Genomic DNA, 21697 nt, shown 5'->3' on the forward strand with positions numbered 1-21697 from the left:
GTTCTTGAAACAGTCCTTGAGGTTTTTGTGAATAGGATGCTGAATCCGCTTCTTGTTTATAATTTGATGCACTTTTTTTTAAGTGGTAATCATATTTCTCATAGGTTACAGCCCATTAGCTGGTGAGCTTATGTTCTGTGGCCATTGAGTGTACTGGAAATCCATTACGCACCCCATCCAAACATTACTGCAAAGCAAAGCATGCCATTAGTTTAAATTACTTCAACAACGCGCTGAATCACCACCAGTGGGCCTGTTTGACCCCACACAAATTTAACTCATAATGAATGCGCCTTATTTAACATAAAAATTACAACAGCAAATAAATAAACAAATAAATAAATAAATAAATAAATAAATAAATAATAATAATTATTATTATTATTAATAATAATAATAATAATAATAATAATAATAATAATAATAATAATAATAATTTCACATCAAAAAAATGCAGGCATGATTAAATGGTCTGTATATCTCTTCTATTTTAATGGTTATTTTCATTTAAAGAAAAAGTACTTGAGTGGTGGCAGTCACTGCACCCGTACTAGTGGATGATGATTGCATACCCAATTCATGTTGATCTTACATTTAATGGAGTGTGTTTGTTAATTATTGATACTGTTCCAGCAGGGAAGACATTTCTTGCGAGTCTATCCCCAGAATGACTCAGTGCTTTAACATGTCACTCATTTGTTTTTGCTGAACCCTTGCAGAAAAGTTGGCAAATGCCAATATGATACCGCTACAATACTGTGGCAATGTGCCCCGTCCCTGTGTGCATTTGTGTGTTGCGTGCGTGTGTAAATGTTGGTGTATACTCATTGGTACACGGGATATAAACGGGTCTGTGTTTCACGTGTATTTAAAAAGTGTAGATTTGTATTTAGGCACGAGGAGAGCACAAATTAATTCACATGCTGGGATTCAAGTGAATAATTAATTAGTAATTGAATCCCAGCACAACAGTATATATAGACACATTTTCTTTCACTCGTGGTTGGGTGTTCAGTGAGTGGAGAACGGGATTGGAGACGGAGGTAATTGTAAAAGAATAAGAAGTAGTTGTTTTGTACTCACCGTGTTTGTTTGTCTCCGTGCACCGTTTGTGTGTTAGTACGTTTTGTTTGTCTTTTTATTTTGGCGTATAGTGCCGTGTCCTGTGTTTTTGTTTCAAACCTTTTATTTTCTGTTCTGTTTATTAAATGCTGAGCGAAAGCATTCGCTCAGCTTCACCAAACCACACCTCTCTGTCTGTTTATTTCCTGCTTCTGGTCTGACGCCACCCACTCCGGCCATCTTTGTGACAAATACCAACGTACTTTTCAGATTGCAACATGGTCAGCAATGGCAACACAAGGGAAGCTGGAACAAATACTGCACAGCGGTCCTGCTGACCGTGACGCACGAGTGCACACTGATAGATACTGCACAGCGGTCCTGCTGACTGTGACGCACGAGTACACACTGATAGATACTGCACAGCGGCCCTGCTGACTGTGACGCACGAGTACACACTGATAGATACTGCACAGCAGTCCTGCTGACTGTGACGCACGAGCACACATTGATAGATACTGCACAGCGGCCCTGCTGACTGTGACGCACGAGCACACACTGATAGATACTGCACAGCGGTCCTGCTGACCGTGACGCACGAGTACACACTGATAGATACTGCACAGCGGTCCTGCTGACTGTGACGCACGAGCACACACTGATAGATACTGCACAGCGGTCCTGCTGACTGTGACGCACGAGTACACACTGATAGATACTGCACAGCAGTCCTGCTGACTGTGACGCACGAGTACACACGGATAGATACTGCAGAGCGGTCCTGCTGACTGTGACGCACGAGCACATCCTGATAGATACTGCACAGCGGTCCTGCTGACTGTGACGCACGAGCACATCCTGATAGATACTGCACAGCGGCCCTGCTGACTGTGACGCACGAGCACACACTGATAGATACTGCACAGCGGTCCTGCTGACTGTGACGCACGAGCACATCCTGATAGATACTGCACAGCGGTCCTGCTGACTGTGACGCATGAGTACACACGGATAGATACTGCACAGCGGTCCTGCTGACTGTGACGCACGAGCACATCCTGATAGATACTGCACAGCGGTCCTGCTGACTGTGACGCACGAGCACATCCTGATAGATACTGCACAGCGGTCCTGCTGACTGTGACGCACGAGCACATCCTGATAGATACTGCACAGCGGTCCTGCTGACCGTGACGCACGAGCACACACTGATAGATACTGCAGAGCGGTCCTGCTGACTGTGACGCACGAGTACACACTGATAGATACTGCACAGCGGCCCTGCTGACCGTGACGCACGAGTACACACGGATAGATACTGCAGAGCGGCCCTGCTGACTGTGACGCACGAGCACATCCTGATAGATACTGCAGAGCGGTCCTGCTGACTGTGACGCATGAGTACACACTGATAGATACTGCACAGCCTTCCTGCTCACTGTGAGGCATGAGTGCACACTGATAGATACTGGAACTAGAATTTGTTAAAGGGGGCCGCTTGGTGTGGGTATGATATATCACGGTTGTCTTAAATGTAATTTTAATTTAATTGTTGCTCCTGTATTGAGTTAGTGTCACTTTTCTCCAAATCTGCCTTTACCTGGCTTTGAGCAGGGCTGAGCTTGCCTAGAGTATTACCTGGCTTTGAGCCGTGTTGTAGCTAATTATTAAAATAGTGAGTTTTCAGTTTATCAATGACTTTTCTTCTTTATTATATATCTGTACAGAGTTTAGACGTGATACTGACAGCTCTGTTGAGGCTATTCAAGTATATGAAAACTTTACACAGGTGGTCCAATAAATAGGAAGTTCCTTTTTACACTTGGCCAGCATGCTCCTTGTGCTAGATTTCTCTAAAAACCCTGTGGTATACTGCTTACTAGCGTGAGTAAAGACATGTCTGATGGCACATCACATCAGTAACACGGATCACCGGAGACGCTTCATCATAAGATCCTCCATGGCACAGCACTAAAAAGAAAGTTACTTTTAAAACCAGACAAATGTTTTATAATGAGAAATCCTTGTGAATGTCTTCTTACAACCTGTAATGAGCTAGCATCTCAACCCATTGAACTGAATGGAAAGGCAAGCCCTGTAGGTGGAGAGTATAGTAAGTACAGATTCAACACAGAGAGGTGGACTGTCCTTAACTCGAAATCCAAAACGACTCCCTAGAGGATGGCCCTTACAAAAGAGCCCGTAAAACCAGAATAAATCAAATAGATGTTTCGGGGGGAGGAGAGGAAATCAGTCTCCGAGGTTGAAATGCAGGTGAACCAATCTAGAAAGCTGGCCATTTGCTTGATAAGGTGGTGTGGATGTGGTGACACAAGCATGACACCTAATCAGCACCCAGCAATGGAGACAAATTGAAGCCAGTGACTGGCAATGACGCTATACTGTGGACATTTCTTCCATGGCACCTTTTTGGAATACATGGTTAGACACATTTAACACAACTGGATCCATTTAAATGATCTAAACCGGGACTGATGGAAATACATTATCTCTATAGTAATGCTGATGGTGTTTTCCCCTCAAGGATGACTTACTAATCCCCTTAATAATAGCAATGAATACAGAACAGAGAGCTACTCGGTAGAGCAAGTGTACACGGTTTACTCATCCAAGCGGTCTTTCCTTCCACAAAAGACAAGAAACCCAACAACGATGTATACCACATGAAAAATTTTAGATGCACCAGAGAATCTAAAAGCCACAGACCCTTAAATGACAAACTAATGTATTGTGACTCATAATGATTATTGGCTGTTGACGTGTTGTGTTTTATTTTATTTTTTATTTGGAGGCGTAATTATTCTGGCAGCATAAATAATTGGCTTTACAGGTACTTAATGGTCTGTCAGTTAACTTCTCTTTGAATTTAACTGCATCACACAATGTTATAAGCAGAGAGGACACTGGGGGTGGTAGGAGCAATTCATCTGGATCTCAAGGGAATCAGGATATCTTTGGTTAAGGGGATTTTAGCAGCATAACAGCATCAGATCAGCCTTCCCTAAACTGTGTGTAATGTGTGACTCTTTCCAGCCTATTTTTATTGTATTAACTAAAAGGGTGTTTGCCTAACACAGCACATCACACTAACGTGCGCTCGCAAATATTATTACTAATATTGTGCTATTGTGTCTATTGACAGTGGGGTTTGGGGGGAATGCTTTGTTATAACAATCTGGGATTATGCGGCTTTTGTTCCACAACAATTATGAAGGCGTATACAGATTTTCCCAAAAGTTCTGAGTCAAAAGCTTTCGCAAAAACCAGCTTCTAAATAACCACAGAAGAAAGGTTTTGTCCGTCATACCTTCATATTTGAAAAAAATAAAAATAATTTAAACAGATTTTTTTTTTTATTAAAAAGTTATTTTAGTTGGTATTTTAAATTGAGTTTTTGACACTTGGCAGTCAGTTTCCAGTAACCAATTTTTTGTGTGTAAAACGAACAAATACTGCAATGTAACAAAATGAATAACACTGCACTTGGTGTGTGGCTCATAATCTTTACCTACTTGTGATGTACTGCTTGAAACCATGATATTTGGATAACTAGATAGATTAAACAGGCAATTTAATGCCCCTGTCCCAGGAGATGGCTTGTTCATTATAATTTCAATATACCTATAGAGCAGGCAGTTATCTATTCACACCTACCAAATAAGTAGTAACCAAGGTAAGTGGGGCAAAACAGGCAATGATACATACTGTACTAGCACAGGTTTTATATCATCTGGGGAGCTATCGTATGTGTGACACGATTAAACCTCATTCCCACTGCACACCCAAGCTGGCACCGAGCCAGGCTGGCCTGGTACTGCACCTGAAGAGCCTGGTATAGTTTCCACTGCACTCCCAAGCTGGCACCGAGTCAGGCTGGCCTGGTACTGCACCTGAAGAGCCTGGTATAGTTTCCACTGCACTCCCAAGCTGGCACCGAGCCAGGCTGGCCTGGTACTGCACCTGAAGAGCCTGGTATAGTTTCCACTGCACTCCCAAGCTGGCACCGAGCCAGGCTGGCCTGGTACTGCACCTGAAGAGCCTGGTATAGTTTCCACTGCAGGACCATGACTTGGGCAGGGATGGGGAAGAGCGCTTATCAAACTGACATCACATGTGTAGTAAATTGATGAAAACAGTGAACACAATGCCTAGGAAACTGTAGCATGTTATTATTTAAATCAGTACAATACCAACAGAGCACTGACCTGTGAAGTAACGTTCTTATCTTAAGCTGCCCTTAGTACCCCAGGGATGGAAATAAGACTCCTATTGCTTAGCAGTTTCACTCTCTCCAGGTTTTACTACGAGCTTGATTAGCCACAGTGTGTTTTGGTAACAAGCTCAGGTGTGTCTTATTAAACACACAGTAAAACCAGGAATGGGTCAAACTGCTATGCAATGGGAGTCTTATTTCCATCCCTGGTACACCGCTTATTTGAGTTCTCTAATATTACAAGTAATAGAAAAAGTACTCTATAGCCTACAGTGTCGCGAGAGAGTACTCTGCTAAGGGTAAAGCAGATACTGTATTACATTGCTTTAATTAAGGCAAATTACTGCTCCTTAACATTAATTATGCTACTGTTATACCCTTTCAGAATGTGCTTCAGTTAAAATGTTAAACCTTGACCTGCACTACTTTGAAAAATCCATTACAGTGTAACACATATGCAAACTTGACCTGGATAACAGATAATATCAAAGCCAGAGGTCTACAGTACAGTGGCTCACATGGTAAAGGCACTGCTGAGTCATTATTCAGGCGCTGGTGCATTGACATTTGAGGTCTTGTCGTCTAAGGAGGAAGAATGACTGGGGTTGGTTCGCTCCCTACAGGTCAGAAGTGGACAGCGAGGTTCAGTACCTTGGCAACACCAGCTGCCTGTTGAAAAGAGGTGATGGGTGGAGATGCAGGTTCAGAGCCGTGTCTCCTTACCTGGCATGACCCTAATCCTGCTATGAACAACGAGCCAAAATGTGTGGATGCTGGTGCAGCGAGCGAGGGGCCAAATCGTGCAATAATCACACAGTACCATAATCACAGAGAGAGTTGTTGTGTTCACTGTGTACGATGTGACAGACAGACACGATCAGCGTCCAAGTGTCCTCCTCATTTTCTGCAGTGCTTATTTGTTTTAGAGGATCTAAACCACCTGCACGTCATTTATGTATGATTTATTTTATGCAAGCACTGTGAATAATTGCATTTCCTGTTATCCTGTTTTATTATTATTTTATAAACCTCATAGATCACCTCACAGGACTTTAGAACCTTGAAACTCTTCAGAGCAGTCTTGTCTATGTGAGTAAGTTAGTTCCCTTATAAAAGTGTACAGTTAATACACTAAGAAATTGCCCTTAAATTAAAGCATGACCTTAAATTTAAATGAAGGTGCTGCATACCAAATAATAGAATAAACTAAAACTTTGATAAAGTTTGAAAGAGGGAAGCTTGTTTTTTAGTCATGTTTTAAACAATTAACATTTATTAAGATGTTAAAAAATAGTTTATTGTCAGAATTATTTTGGCTGACATATGGAAAGAAATATACCCAGTACCTTGATGAGAGTCTACTCTCATAGCTAATCCACTCACTTCAATGAATTCTGTGTCTCTAAATGCTTGTCTCTCCATCACAGTACTCATTTCATTGTATGAAATAATATATCAACAAAACATGCTGTGATTTTTGGACTGGCATTTACCAATTCAATTCTATATTAAATGAAACATTCCCATTCCATATCAACCATGGGTCTGCTTACTTGTAAAGGCACAAACTAAATTGCATCCTACATCTCAACCATTTTTTTAAAAGGTATCTTTTTTAGGTTCAGTCTACATTAACATGCTAAAATGTTTTTTCCCCCGACTCATCAGCACCCACCCCCAATCAATTTTATTGACAAAAAATAACAATAATAATAATTTTGCAAATAAATTATGCATTCCTTCTGGTTTGAACCACAGACAGGTAGTGTCATCTCCAATCTCGTTCTGTTGCATAGCCTGATACACCTTGTCTAAATGAAATGCAACCCAATCGTGGAACCTGCGTCAAATGTTATAAATAGACAGCAGAAGCATCCGGCCTGGAAAAAAAAAAAAAAAAAAGATATAAAAGCTGGAACAATATGCCAGAATATTTATCATTTATGGCATGGCTTTTTATGTCATCCCTACAAGAATGTTTATCAGCACTGTCACGACCAATTTCCAGCTCTCCACTACATACTCTGTTAAAAATATAAGGGTTGGTTCAAATGTTCATGAATTCAGAGTCATTTTTAATTAAACAGGCCTTTTGGTTTTTTTTTTTTTTCAAGTCTTCTACCACCGTTTGTGTCACACACAGCCCTCCAACAAATAACAACAACCATGCTTCTATCTTTTTCGAAGTTCTTTAGAAAAAAAGCATTATATTATTAAAATAATATCTTATTTTTGGTATCACTGACGACATTGCAAAGATACCTAATGTATTCAAAATGTGGTAAAAAGGGGAAAGGGATTCTAAGTGGTATAGCGTTCATACGTTACGCTTTTATGCTGTAATTGTTGCCACTCGAATGATTTGGGGAAGCACTTAAGCATTCGCCTTTTACTTGATTACGTTTGACCTTCTCAGAGCACCGTAGTTTCATTTTGCTCTTTCTAACCCCTTTTAAAATCCTGCTGTTTACTGTGTTTGAGTTTAAATTACACAGCGCATGTTATTCTTCACACACCGGTTGGTTGTTTGTATAATATCATGAACCTAAACATTCTTAGTTTCTGATATATCTGTGACAGCGTTGCCCGTGTAAACTGAACACCGCGGAAGTGGTCATTCAAACTGACACTGTGTTCCACGGCTTCTCGGTTACACTCAGCTTTGCAAAGAAAAATACTGATAGCGATGGCGGCTACAGAATCGGAGAAGTGCAAGTTTTTAATCGTGGGTGGAGGCATCGCAGGGGTCACACGTGCTGATCAGGTTAACGGGTTGAGTTTAACTGAAAACCGTATTTCACTTAAGTTCTATACGGTCATTAGGATGAAACTAAAAAGTAGCAATAATTTGTTTGTGTCACGACTGTGGTAAAATGATGCACATTCTTTTGAGATTTGACCCTTACTTTATTATGCCACAATGATTTGTAGGTTTTACTTTGTCATTTACTTCCTGTGTTACACTAAATATTACCCCACCTAGTTTGTTTATGGGCAGCTTAGAACACAAGTTCTCTCAGGTGAGTTCCAGTGACCATAAACAAAATAAATGCTGGGGCACAAATCTGGTAAAGGCAGTGGATTTTACTGCTGCCAGTAACTGCATAAACCACATTCTTTATATATTATTATTTATGTCTTAGCAGACTTACAATTGTTACAAGATATCACATTATTTTTCCATACAATTACCCATTTATGGGTTTTTACTGGAGCAATCTAGGTAAAGTACCTTGCTCAAGGATACAGCAGCAGTGTCCCCCACTGGGGATTGAACCCACGACCCTCCGGTCAAGAGTCCAGAGCCCTGACCACTACTCCACACTGCTGCCTAAAATGAATCTTCCTTTCACAAATAACATAAGGCCAATTGGACAGAGATATGTCTCTCTTCAGCCCAAGCGTGCTGTTAAACTACTAGCAGCAGTCTTTTGGAGGTTTCTTACTGGCAGTAGAATTTTTATCATAATAAGAAACCCCAAAAGGGCTGCTGTCACGCCAGAGTTAAGTTCTGAAAACTAAAAAGGTCCACAGTAAATCAATCTTCTGTTTAAGAAGTTCAGAAAACATGTTTTGCAAGTAGCCTCTTCCACAGTATTTTTGTTAAATCTTGTCTGTATGTCTCAGTATTGTTATTGTGGTGCTGTTGTCATAGTCATGCTGTTCTCTGGGTTGAAGTCAGCCCTCCCCTGTTTTAACACCCTTATATTATTAGGCAGTGTGATATTTTGGTTTTTTTTAGGGACATCAGCAATGCTCATACAAATCCTGCCCCTATTCCAGGAGGTGGCTTTTCCACATCTCTCTGCCACAGATATAACGGTGCTGCTTTTTTCTCTCACTAAGACATTGTATTAATATGCAGAGCCTAAGGGTGATTTTACAGAAGAGCTCTTGTATCAAAACAAGCAATCATAGCTGCACTGTGACATACTGGAGGCACGCAGTATTTTACACAAGTGTGTGTTTGTCAGGAAATTTAAAGCTGCAGAGAGGCACTCAGTCATTTGGTTTTGCACAGCTATGTATAGATGCATGATATCTCCCAATGTGTAACCTTCTGTGCACTCTGTTTTATCAGTCCAGTTCGTTTACATTCCCCATAGTTCATTTTAACTGCCCATTCCCTGAGTCACATACCACTGTTAAGAACATATGCTGCAACAGTAGCTATAACTGAGACACTGTTTTATAGCTCAGTAGGGAAATTAAAAGAAAGTTTTAACTGTTTTAATCTTTAATCCACCCCATGCAAAATGAACAATTCTTCCACATCCCATACTGATCCGTTCATAAGTTTATGCGTGTTCTTTTTGCGGTAGTGTGCTCTAATGATAGGTCTAATCCCTGGCAGAGGAACACACAAAGATTATTTTGTAGATGTCCTGTTTGTAATTTGTAGTGAAACACCACATAAAAAAGCAACAAGAAAAGAGAAGTTTCACCAACCTTGTTTTTCTCTTTTTCATCCACATCCTAATTAGAATGGAGCTCTGTGCCAAATTGAGAGCACAATAAAGTGCATCACTCTCCCCTGTATTTTATTAGATACTGTCATTCCGCATGGCTTGTAACTACATGTGGAAGTTGAAATTACATGTCGTAACATCCCTAGTTAAATAAGCTTAATAACAGGGTGCAGTCAGTGCTGCTATAATTACTCGGATATGCTATTAGCCTTTGCTCTTTACCTGATCTGTATGAGGTAAACCTCTGGGAATGAGCTTCTACCCAGTAAGGCATACTATACTGTACCCAGCAGCGAGAGCCAATCACAGCGCAGCACTGCAGAGCACCACAGGGGCTTGTGTGCAGTTTGGAACATCAGGGATACTTGGATTTGTACTTGGATTTTTATGCATTTATTTAGAACTCATCTTCAAGTCCAAATCGGGTTAAAAAGCGTTTAAAAAAAAAAACTGCTACTCTTGATCTAAAAACTGAAATGTATCAAAAACCTTAATGAGCATAGGCACAGTTCTGGAAGGAATTAATTTGCCCATGCCTGTAGGAGATAAATACATGTAATCAGTTGTATTCATTGTGTATGCTCTTGGTGTATTCCCTGAACCAAAACTGCCACTAAAATAATGATAAACAATTAACATTAGGAACAGAAGAACTAGGCCATTGAGGCTGTGTGGTCCAGTGGTTAAAGAAAAGGGCTTGTAACCAGGAGGTCCCCAGTTCAAATCCCACTTCAGCCACTGATTCATTGTGTGACCCTGAGCAAGTCACTTAACCTCCTTGTGCTCTGTCTTTCGGGTGAGACGTAGTTGTAAGTGACTCTGCAGCTGATGCATAGTTCACACACCCTAGTCTCTGTAAGTCACCTTGGATAAAGGCGTCTGCTAAATAAACTAATAATAATAATTGAGAAAATCAGTGGTGGTCCAGTTCCTTTATCTAATTGATCACAGACATTTGTCTAGATGGTTCTAAAAGGATCCCAATGATCCCGCACCGATTTTAATATTTATTACATTTTGGACATATAGAAGAAGTTGTATATGTAGACCCACATCTTGTGCATGTGTTCATTTCATTTCGAATGTGATAATGAATCTATTGCACTTTGCTTGTGCACCCGCTAGCATTACAAGCAGAAGCATGTGGTTTCATTCACAGATCAGTCACTATGATCTCTTGCAGGTTCTGGGAGTGTTACAAGACCTGCTTTTCATGTTCACTGCATCAGGCATTTCCAGAAGTGTTACTGCTTCTTACTTAAACAAGAATGAATTTGTTTTTAAGGGTAGTTTGCCTGGTGATAAGTATTCTCATTTCTAATGAAGCTCACAATAATAGCATTGAAGTTCGCTGTAAATGATTGTGGAGGTCCTTGTAAGAGAGTAGCGTGACAAGTGTCCGAGTGGGCAGGAATTATGCATAAGAAAGACGACACAGTAAACTCTTCACTATTACTGCTTCCATACAAAATCTAAATTTAGCACAGTCTTTTTAACAAAGGGTAAGGCTTCAAGCGCTTCTCTTCCCTTACCACATGGACACAAGGTCAATAATTGTGGCCAGCACTTGAACACAATACCCTAACCCGATGGTCCTTGACTCCAATACATTCCTGTCCAGCAGCACCTATTTTGTGCTTTTATATTTTATACTATTTTAAAAGTATTTTAAAACATTCCAGATTTCTTTTTACCTTGCTGCCTTCTGCCATGTTTGTGTTAGACTTAAATCAGACGGGTACATTATGTAATTGACAAACAACAAACATTGTAGCGTACCCATGTAGCCCATGTTTAGATCTTAAATAGGCCTTGTTTATAAGTTGTAATTAGCCGAATGGATACCCAGGCATTTTCAGGATGCTTTTAGATTTCCAGTATCTATCTATCTATCTATCTATCTATCTATCTATTTATCTATAGGCACGTCTTGCTCTGATCTGGAAGCTCTTTAGCATACTCCTTCTGTGGGAGTCAAGTTATGTGCAGCTGGATATGTAAAATAAATAAATAAATAAATAAAATACATACAGCCAGCACTAAAATATCCCAGTCCACAAGATCAGAGTTTAAAACTATGCATTTATCTGAAAATGCAAGCTTGTTTTCTTTATGTTTTATTTATTTCGTTACGTTGATAGAAAGATTAAATGTAAATCAGATATTAAAAGAGACTTCGTTTAAGGTAATGCAGGAAGCTAAATTGACATCGGCAAGACGAATTAGAGAAATAAGTAATGAAATAGAGATAGTAATAAATGACATAAATTGCATGTTCCCTCCATCAGAAATGAGACAGTTACTTCGTAAAGTAGGCAACCTTGAGAACAAAAAACTAGAATATTTGAACAACAAAAAGATAATGCAATTACACAAATTAAGAGGTCAACCGGGATTACAAAATAGAATAGGTCTAGAAAAAAAAAAAAAAAATTCAAATCATAACAAATCAGAGAATAAGGAAAACACTGCTGAAACACTTTCGAATAGAATGCTTGAGCAATGCGAGTATAAGAGTTATGATGACTACAACATAGTTCAAATAGAGAAGGACGGGAACTGTTTCTTTAGATGTTTAGGTGTAGTTTTATACGGTTCACAAAATGACCATCGAACAATTAGACATAATGTAATAGAACTAATGGAAAGCAATATAAAACAATATGAAATGTACATCGACTCAGTGACCCATATTGAAAAAATGAAATTAAGTGATGGGAGTATAGATTCTTGGGCTACAGAGGCAGAAGTTATGGCAGCTGTAGACCTCCTAAATAGGCCCATGCACGTATACATAGACTTAAAGAATAAGGACTGTTTTTAATTCGAAGGCACAATAGAATATATTAAAAATAAGAACGATCCAATTAATCTTTTATACAACAATAACCATTTCTCAGTTATTGTATTTAAAGACAATGAAACCGGAAGAAAATCTAAATACTGTGGCATAATTAAGAAAGATAATCAAAATAAATCTAAAACAGTAAAAATAAACCAGGTTAAAGTAAATAATAAAATGCAAAATAGAGAATTAAACATGACTAAGACAGAGAATTCAAAACAGAAAGATAGGAGACCCAAAAATAGACATGGTACCAAATACACAAAAGAGAAGACAGAAGACATAGTATTTAATTTATCAAGTAAAACTTTAACCACATCCCAAAAAGCGGTACTGAGTAAAGGACTTAAGTTTATACTGACTAAAAGATACATCGATAAAGATAAACTGGCCACTGAATTAAAGGAGTGGGAGAGACACATGAGATTAGCAGAATATTTTTTCAATGAAAATATCTCGGATTCAGAGGGTAATTATGAACATGGGATTAAGGTTAATAGTACCAGCACATGGACTCCTCCGGATGGAAGAGATAAATGGTTAGATATGTATATTGAAGTAGTTAAACAAGAAATAATAGTAGGACTAAAGAAAAGATGTAAACTTAATTTAATCAATATTGAAGAACAAGCTATGACTGAGTTGTTAAATGATGATGATATAATGATAAGACCAGCAGATAAAGGCTCAGGAATAGTGATAATGAAGTAAAAATGATGTCACAAAATATAGAACACCATTACATCATGTAAGAATAAATCATGGATTTGAATGTAAACAATAACAAATAGTTGTCATGCCGTCAAAAACCTATAAATACCTCCAATGTTTTGATTCAAACACAGGCTCCCTTGATAAAGATATGTACAACATATCGAAACGTGAGCCAGTAGGCTCTTTGAGCTAATATATATATGTATATATATATATATATATATATATATATATATATATATATATATTTTAGCTCAAAGAGCCAGCTGCCCAACGTTTCGATATGTTGTACATATCTTTCTCAAGGGAGCCTGTGTTTGAATCCAAACATTGGAGGTATTTATAGGTTTTTGACGGCATGACAACTACTTGTTATTGTTTACATTCAAATTCATGATTTATTCTTACATGATGTAATGGTGTTCTATATATTGTGACATCATTTTTACTTCTATCTTTGAATCTGTATTAATTCCAATTAACACTACTTTACATAAACTTATATTTTTATTATGTCATGCAATGCTGGCTCTGAGGATCAGTCTAGATTTGGCCTCCCCAGCGCATCCGCATGCACAACTTTTGAATTAATTTTGTTTATTTATTTAAATGTTATATATTTATTGAAGTTAATTAGTTCATTCTTTTCTGTTGAGTCCCGCTGGCATAATCGTGTTCAGTCTATTTATCCATTTACTTTCTTTTATTCTTCTATATGTCGCATTGTCTAATTTGAGCTGTTCTAATACTACAAACTTTACATCATTTATGTCATGTCCCTGACTGGTGAAGTGCTGTACTATTGGTTCATTCATTTTTTTATTTCTAATTAACGAAAGGTGGTTCTGAATTCTTTTATATAAAGTAGTTCCAGTCTCTCCAACATATTTGATTTCATCACATTTTTCACAGGCTATTCCATAAACAACATTGCTATTTTTACAGTAGGTATTAGTTTTTAGTGGATATGTGGTGTTCTTATGTTTAATTATATTTTTACGTTTGTCTATGTATTTACACACTTTACATCTACTAGTGCATATGTTAGTAGAACCTATTTTGTCAATTATTCTTTTATGTTTACTGTGAACTAAAATATCACCTAAATTAGCTTCTCTTTTGAATGCTACAACTGGGGCCTTAAGAAATACTTTTTTTAATTTTTCTGAATTATGTAGAATCCGCAAGTGTTTCCAAACTATCTTAGAAATATTGGGCAAAAGTTTAGAGTAAGTCATTATTAATGGGACTCTTTTGACCTTTTTATCTCTATTTTTATAATCTAGTAGATCATCTCTTTTTAGTTTATCCACTTTTCTTAACTCCGTCTCTATAATTCTTTCTTTGTATCCTCTTTTTTTAAGATTTGTTTTTAATACATTTCTTTGTTTTACATAGTCACTTTCTTTTGAGCATATTCTTCGTATTCTTATTCCTAGACCCTTTGGGATTGCCCTTTTAGTGTGTATCGGATGTGCAGAGGACATGTGTAAATACTGGTGCATGTCAGTAGGTTTACAGAAGAGGTCAGTCTCAATTGAACCTTCTTAAAGTTTATAATTACATTTTGTGCCTATAGTAAGTATTCACCCCCCTTGGATTTTTTTACAGTTTGTTATGTTACAACCTGCAATCTTGATGCATTTAAATGTTTTTTTTTTTCCTTTGATTTACACAACCTACTCAACACTTTGAAGAGGCAAGAGAATTTTTATTGCGAAACAACAGGTAATGAAAAATAAAAAAAACTGAAATGTCTTGGTTAGATAAGTATTCACCACCCTGAGTCAATACTAATACTTGGTAGAACCACCTTTGGCAGCAATTACAGCTGTGAGTCTTTTGGGGTAAGTCTCCACCAGGTTTGCACATCTGGATCGTGCAATATTCGCCCATGCTTCTTGGCAAAATTGTTCAAGCTCTGCCAAGTTGGATGGGGATCGTTGGTGGACAGCAAGTCTTGCCACAGATTCTCAATTGGATTCAAGTCTGGGCTTTGACTGGGCCACTCTAGGACATTCACTTTCTTGTTTTTAAGCCAGTCCAGTGTCGCTTTGGCTGGGTGCTTGGGGTCATTGTCCTGCTGAAAGGTGAATCTCCGTCCCAGTCTTGGGTCTTTTGCAGACTGAAGCAGGTTTTCCTCAAGGATTTGTCTGTATTTAGCTCCATCCATTTTGCCCTCTACCCTGACATGCTTCTCAGTCCCTGCCGATGAAAAGCATCCCCATAGCATGATGCTGCCACCACCGTGCTTCACAGTAGGGATGGTGTTACCTGGGTGATGTGCTGTGTTGGGTTTGCGCCAGACATAACACTTTCCATTTAGGCCAAATAGTTCAATTTTTGTTTCAACTCTGCCACTGTGTGGATGTTGGTGGTAATACATTAAGGTACTGTAATGAACCTTGTTGTGATCTTTTTTAACATTTTTGTTTTTTGGGGATTTTAGACAGTATGCACCGAAGATGGGAGACATTATGAATATGAAAAGTTGTGCATATGTGCAGGAGCGAGACCAAAGCTGATCACCCACGGCAACCCTCACGTGCTTGGAATCCGTGACACAGACAGTGCACAGGTAAAGAACGGCAGGCAGTGTGAGCACTGGGGTTGTAACGAGTCATCACGTATGGACGAGACAGTCTTTACTTGATATATCATATCCTAATAGATACTGTACCTGTCGTGGCCCTGACTGGCCGTTCAATGGTAATTTAACGCTGGACTCTTGTTAAGAAACAAAATTACATGAGATAGGGAGGGTATGTATTCATACCAACTCTAAAACACACTTTATTCTTCATTCAAGAACCATGTGATGAACTGCAATGAGCTCTGTTGTGCTTTTGGTCTTGTATCATGATGCAGACCTTGTGATACATTTCATACTGTGACATTAGGGTATCATTACACCCCTAGTGGGACCTCCAGAATTCCCAAACTAGTCCCAGTGCACTGTATAAAGGGCTTTGTGTAAGTAAGAGCCATCTCCATTCACTGAGCTGACACTTCTGTTCAAGTTCCCTTTTGCTTTGCTGGCAATGCGCAGCAGTGCTCCAGAGGTTTCTTGTACTTACTCTTTCAGTGACAATCGATTTCCTGCATCTTATTAATAGTGGGGCCCTGTTTGTTGCTTTTGTTTGCATGCAGGTGTTTCAGAAACGTTTGTCCAGTGCCAGAAGAATTGCCGTGGTGGGGAATGGAGGAATAGCTCTGGAGCTTGTGTAAGTACCTTTCATGTGGTTTGATAAACGAGCAAGTAAGAAAGGAGTCCCCAGACACAGAGAGAGGATTGGAGCACAGAGTTTCTCAAAGACGAGGAGCGTGTGATTCAATGATTTGGTTTTGCAGGTTCCTTTGGCATTAGCATAACCGGGTATTTGTTGTCCTCTCCAGGTATGAAATAGAGGGCTGTGAAATGACCTGGGCTGTAAAGGATAAAGCCATGGGAAACACATTCTTTGATGCTGGAGCAGCTCAGTTTTTAGTTCCTCAGTTGGAATCTGCGAAGCCGAAGGCTCCAGCAATTTGTAAAAGGACTAAATACAGCACCGAAGGTAAGCTTGTGTTATTAGCACTAGCATTTAGCAGTCTGATGGTATAAAACATGGTTATTTGTGATAATACAGCATAACAAATAAACAAGACTGAACAAATCTTCTGATAACATCATGGCAATCGATTATTGCTGCAAATCTTCTCAGAGCCGACACATAAATAAATACTTAATTAACTTTCAAAGACATAACTTTCAGTGACAGTATATATTTTCCCCATTTATGAAAAATAAAAATGACAAATAATAAAAAGTAGGCCACTCAATGTCCGCTCATTCAATGTATCTGTATTAACTCCTCTAGGGTTGTCACAGCTCCTAGTCGACCTGTTGCAGCAGGTACAAGCTTTCTGCACATGTCTGCGGTATATCTTAAACACACTTCAACAGGACAGTTATGAAGACTTTCACCACCCTCTTCAACTCAAATTCTCGATTAGATTCAGAACTGGGGTGAGAGATATGGAGCATATGTTTCCAACACCCAGTGTTAAAAAACGGAATTAAAACCAGCAGTGTGTTATTACTCATGCTTCCATTCAATAACATCCATTGATTTGTGTTTTACCAACAGTAATGGTTTGATACTTTGATACTTGGTATTTATTAACACATTTTTAGTACGTCGTTTTCCCCGGGACACCTTGTTAACAGTGTTTTTGTTTTTCAGGTTTCGCACAAAGTCCACTTTGGTTACCAGTGTGAAATCAGTGAAATATACCAACAGGAGGAATTCACAAAGTTAATGAAAACACCCCTGGCATTCCCAGAGCATGGTTCAGATCAAACAGAATCAACAGCAGATAAAGGTGCATGTCAAAGTGCGCTCATGCATTTAGGATTCATTGGATAAAGGTGCATGTCAAAGTGTGCTCATGCATTTAGGATTCATTGGATAAAGGTGCATGTCAAAGTGTGCTCATGCATTTAGGGGTTCATTAGTTCAGTACAGTATTTGTAATTAAATGATTTTGTTCTTGGGTATAAACAATCTCACATTTTGGATTTTGTTTAATGCAGTATGAGCAATAAAAAGATGCTTCATCCCTATCTAGTGGTGACTTTGTAGATTGCATGTCAAGAAAATGTACACTGGAGAGAAGTGTATATGGGATATTAAGAATGTGCCCTCTATCCCTTTTTAAAACATGAATCTGGTTCAAATGTATTGCAGATCAACTGTTTCTTTTTTTTTTTCAACCTCCAGAGCTTTGGCCAGTGTACATACAGTTAACCAACGGGAAGACGTATGGCTGTGATTTCATTTTTAGTGCAACCGGAGTTATCCCAAATACTGAGCCTTTTGTCAGAGGTAACAATGTAAGCATGGATACTTCAGTTTTGCTACTTTATAACAATGTAAATTAGCACGCAGGCTCAGTTTTACACTAAAATATAATCCAGAGGTGTCTGTTTACTGCAGTCTTCCATTGTTCAGCTTGTAATGTTGTAAACACACACATATATTTATATTTATATATATACAGACATGCTCAAATTTGTTGGTACCCCTCCACAAAAAACGAAGAATGCACAATTTTCTCTGAAATAACTTGAAACTGACAAAAGTAATTGGCATCCACCATTGTTTATTCCATATTTAATAGAAATCAGACTTTGCTTTTGATTTTTTATTCAACATAATATTGTAAATAAGAAAACAAATGAAAATGTCATGGACAAAAATGATGGGACCGCTAACCTAATATTTTGTTGCACAACCTTTAGAGGCAATCACTGCAATCAAACGTTTTCTGTAGCTCTCAATGAGACTTCTGCACCTGTTAACAGGTAGTTTGGCCCTGTCAGTCTGCGACTGAGACAGAGCTTTCTGACACTGGGCAGTACGTTTCGCTCCAGAATGCCTTGATAGTCTTGAGATTTCATTGTGCCCTGCACAGATTCAAGGCACCCTGTGCCAGGCGCAGCAAAGCAGCCCCAAAACATAACCGAGCCTCCTCCATGTTTCACTGTAGGTATGGTGTTCTTTTCTTTGAAAGCTTCATTTTTTCATCTGTGAACATAGAGCTGATGTGACTTGCCAAATAGCTCCAGTTTTGACTTATCTGTCCAAAGGACATTCTCCCAGAAGGACTGTGGCTTGTCAATATGCATTTTAGCAAATTCCAGTCTGGCTTTTTTATGTTTTTCTTTCAAAAGTGGAGTCCTCCTGGGTCTTCTTCCATGGAGCCCACTTTCGCTCAAAAAGCGACGGATGGTGCGATCAGAAACTGACGTACCTTCACCTTGGAGTTCAGCTTGTATCTCTTTGGCAGTTATCCTTGGTTCTTTTTCTACCATTCGCACTATCCTTCTGTTCAATCTGGGGTCGATTTTCCTCTTGTGGCCGCGCCCAGGGAGGTTGGCTACAGTTCCATGGACCTTAAACTTCTTAATAATATTTGCAACTGTTGTCACAGGAACATCAAGCTGCTTGGAGATGGTCTTGTAGCCTTTACGTTTACCATGCTTGTCTATTATTTTCTTTCTGATCTCCTCAGACAACTCTCTCCTTTGCTTTCTCTAGTCCATGTTCAGTGTGGTGCACACAATGATACCAAACAGCACAGTGACTACTTTTCTCCATTTAAATAGGCTGAATGACTAATTACAAGATTGGAGACATGTGTGATACTAATTAAAGAAACTAATTAGTTTGAAATATCACTATAATCCAATTATTTATTATCTTTTCTAAGGGGTACCAACAAATGTGTCCAGGCCATTTTAAAATATCTTTGTAGAATAAGCAATAATTCATCTCTTTTCACAGCTTATTTGCTTTATTCTATGACATACCAAAGGCATGCAAGTATACATGATAAAATAGCTTTTAATTTCATCACTTTTCAGGAGGAATGAAGCATTATTTCAATGAGCTGTAAGGGTACCAACAAATTTGAGCACGTCTGTATATATATATATATATATATATATATATATATATATATATAATATCTGACCAATGCACGCAGTGTTTTGTGACATGTGCTTTTGGATTTTGAACTGCAGGGTAAACCACTCAAATCTATAAATCTGCTTAAGAACTGACAGTCAAAGCATAGTAGGTCATATTTCCCTACTGTTCACTCAGTGGCCACAGGATGGTGCTCGAAAACCTTTTAGTTTTTATATTGGTAAAAAAACAATACTGTATATATACAGTATATGATTTGACCATTTGCAAAGGTTTATACAACATCTCTGTTAATGTGAAGTTGTACAAAGTTCTTCATGTTCAAATATTCTTTCAAAATGTAAACACGTTTTCGAATATTCTTTCATTTAAATGGAGATGTGTGCACAACTGCATGGGAGCCCAGCTCTCTGTGGCAGCAGGTAAGACTACAGAGATATTGATCTGGGCACACTGTGCATTGTCTCTGATTTACTGTGTATTTACACAGTGGTTACTTAGTAAATACACATGTACTTACACAATTACAATGCTATTATGCATAGTTAGAATGCACTTAATGTGTAAAAATATATATATATATATATATATATATATATATATAAATATATATATATATATATAAAGTGCACAGCTGTATCAGAAAAGGGTTAGGATTATGTGCAAAACATTTTACACATTAAGTACATTGTAACTGTGCATAATAACATAAGTATGCATGCATTTGTTTTACTAAGTAACTACTATGTAAATACACAGTAATCGGAGACACTCGGTGTAAAGTGTGTGTGTCATTTTCTGAATGTATTTTTTTAGATGAGGTTGTGGACACAAGCCAGGCAGATGGGATGGTATGCAGCGAAGTGCATGGCAGCAGATACACTGGGACAGTCTATTGAGATGGACTTCTGCTTTGAGCTCTTTGCACACATCACTAAGTTTTTCAATCATAAGGTGAGTATGATCCATGGCATATACTGAAACACGCCTTCCAGTCTTCTGGGTCCAGAGGTTTTGGTTATTATGTCCAAGCTTTCAGTCAAAAAAAAGTGGTTTTCTGTCTTCCGAAAATGACTTCTAATAAAAACGTTTGCCATTGCATTTGTTAGTTTTAGTACTGTATATATATATATATATATATATATATATATATATATATATATATATATATATATACATACATACACATACATACATATATATATATATATATATATACACACACATACATATATATATAAACACAACACAACACTTCACACCTCTTCAGAAACAGTTCAATAGGCATGTGCGATAAATTCATTCTGGAAATGTGTACAAAAGCATTTTTTTCCCCCAGAATGACCAAACATCTCTGCTCTCCCATGCACATACATGTACCACTTCGTGTTTTCCAGTTGGTCTTACTGGGAAAGTACAACGCTCAGGGCCTGGGCAGGGATCACGAGCTCCTGCTGCGATGCACTAAAGGTCATGAGTATGTGAAGGTGGTCATGCAGCGCGGGAGGATGATGGGCACTGTACTCATTGGTGACACGGACCTGGAGGAAGCATTTAAAAACCTGATCCTGAACCAGATGGACCTGTCTGCAAACGGGGAGGACCTTCTGAACCCCAATATCGATATACAGGACTACTTTGATTAGTGATGAGCAGAAATTAGTATCAGTGTAAGATCGATGGTGCTCAAGGGACACTATAGAAACTGGTGTGCGATTCAGCATTCAAGGAAGCCTCTTTTTATTAAATTAAGGTAAAGAATACAACCATAATAATATGTGGTGACTGAAGTGTACGCAAGGGAAATGCAAACCATAAAAAACGCCAAGGACTGCATGGTATTTATTTTTTTTAATTTCAAAATGTATTGCAGTGTACAATTTGTTTAATAAAAGTCTAC

General features: G+C 38.5%; 1 protein-coding gene across 1 annotated transcript; it reads left to right on the forward strand.

The window, feature by feature from the left end:
• The first annotated feature begins 7982 nt into the window (after window positions 1–7982).
• LOC117414635 (pyridine nucleotide-disulfide oxidoreductase domain-containing protein 1-like) lies at window positions 7983–21688 on the forward strand. Its single transcript, XM_059027879.1, has 7 exons — window positions 7983–8060; window positions 15774–15902; window positions 16475–16548; window positions 16721–16881; window positions 18088–18200; window positions 20614–20751; window positions 21195–21688. The coding sequence occupies exons 1-7, from the start codon at window positions 7983–7985 to the stop codon at window positions 21441–21443; spliced, it is 942 nt and encodes a 313-aa protein (XP_058883862.1). The 3' UTR covers window positions 21444–21688.
• The last annotated feature ends 9 nt before the right edge of the window (window positions 21689–21697 follow it).

This window comes from Acipenser ruthenus, chromosome 7 (assembly GCF_902713425.1).
Source record: "Acipenser ruthenus chromosome 7, fAciRut3.2 maternal haplotype, whole genome shotgun sequence".
In the NCBI taxonomy this organism is placed as follows: Eukaryota; Metazoa; Chordata; class Actinopteri; order Acipenseriformes; family Acipenseridae; genus Acipenser; species Acipenser ruthenus.

Coding starts and splice junctions, on each gene's coding strand:
- LOC117414635 (XM_059027879.1), top strand. CDS start 7,983: ATGGCGGCTACAGAATCGGAGAAGTGCAAGTTTTTAATCGTGGGTGGA. Junction 15,903..16,474: donor GTGACACAGACAGTGCACAG/GTAAAGAACGGC, acceptor GTTTGCATGCAG/GTGTTTCAGAAACGTTTGTC. Junction 16,882..18,087: donor GACTAAATACAGCACCGAAG/GTAAGCTTGTGT, acceptor TTCAACCTCCAG/AGCTTTGGCCAGTGTACATA.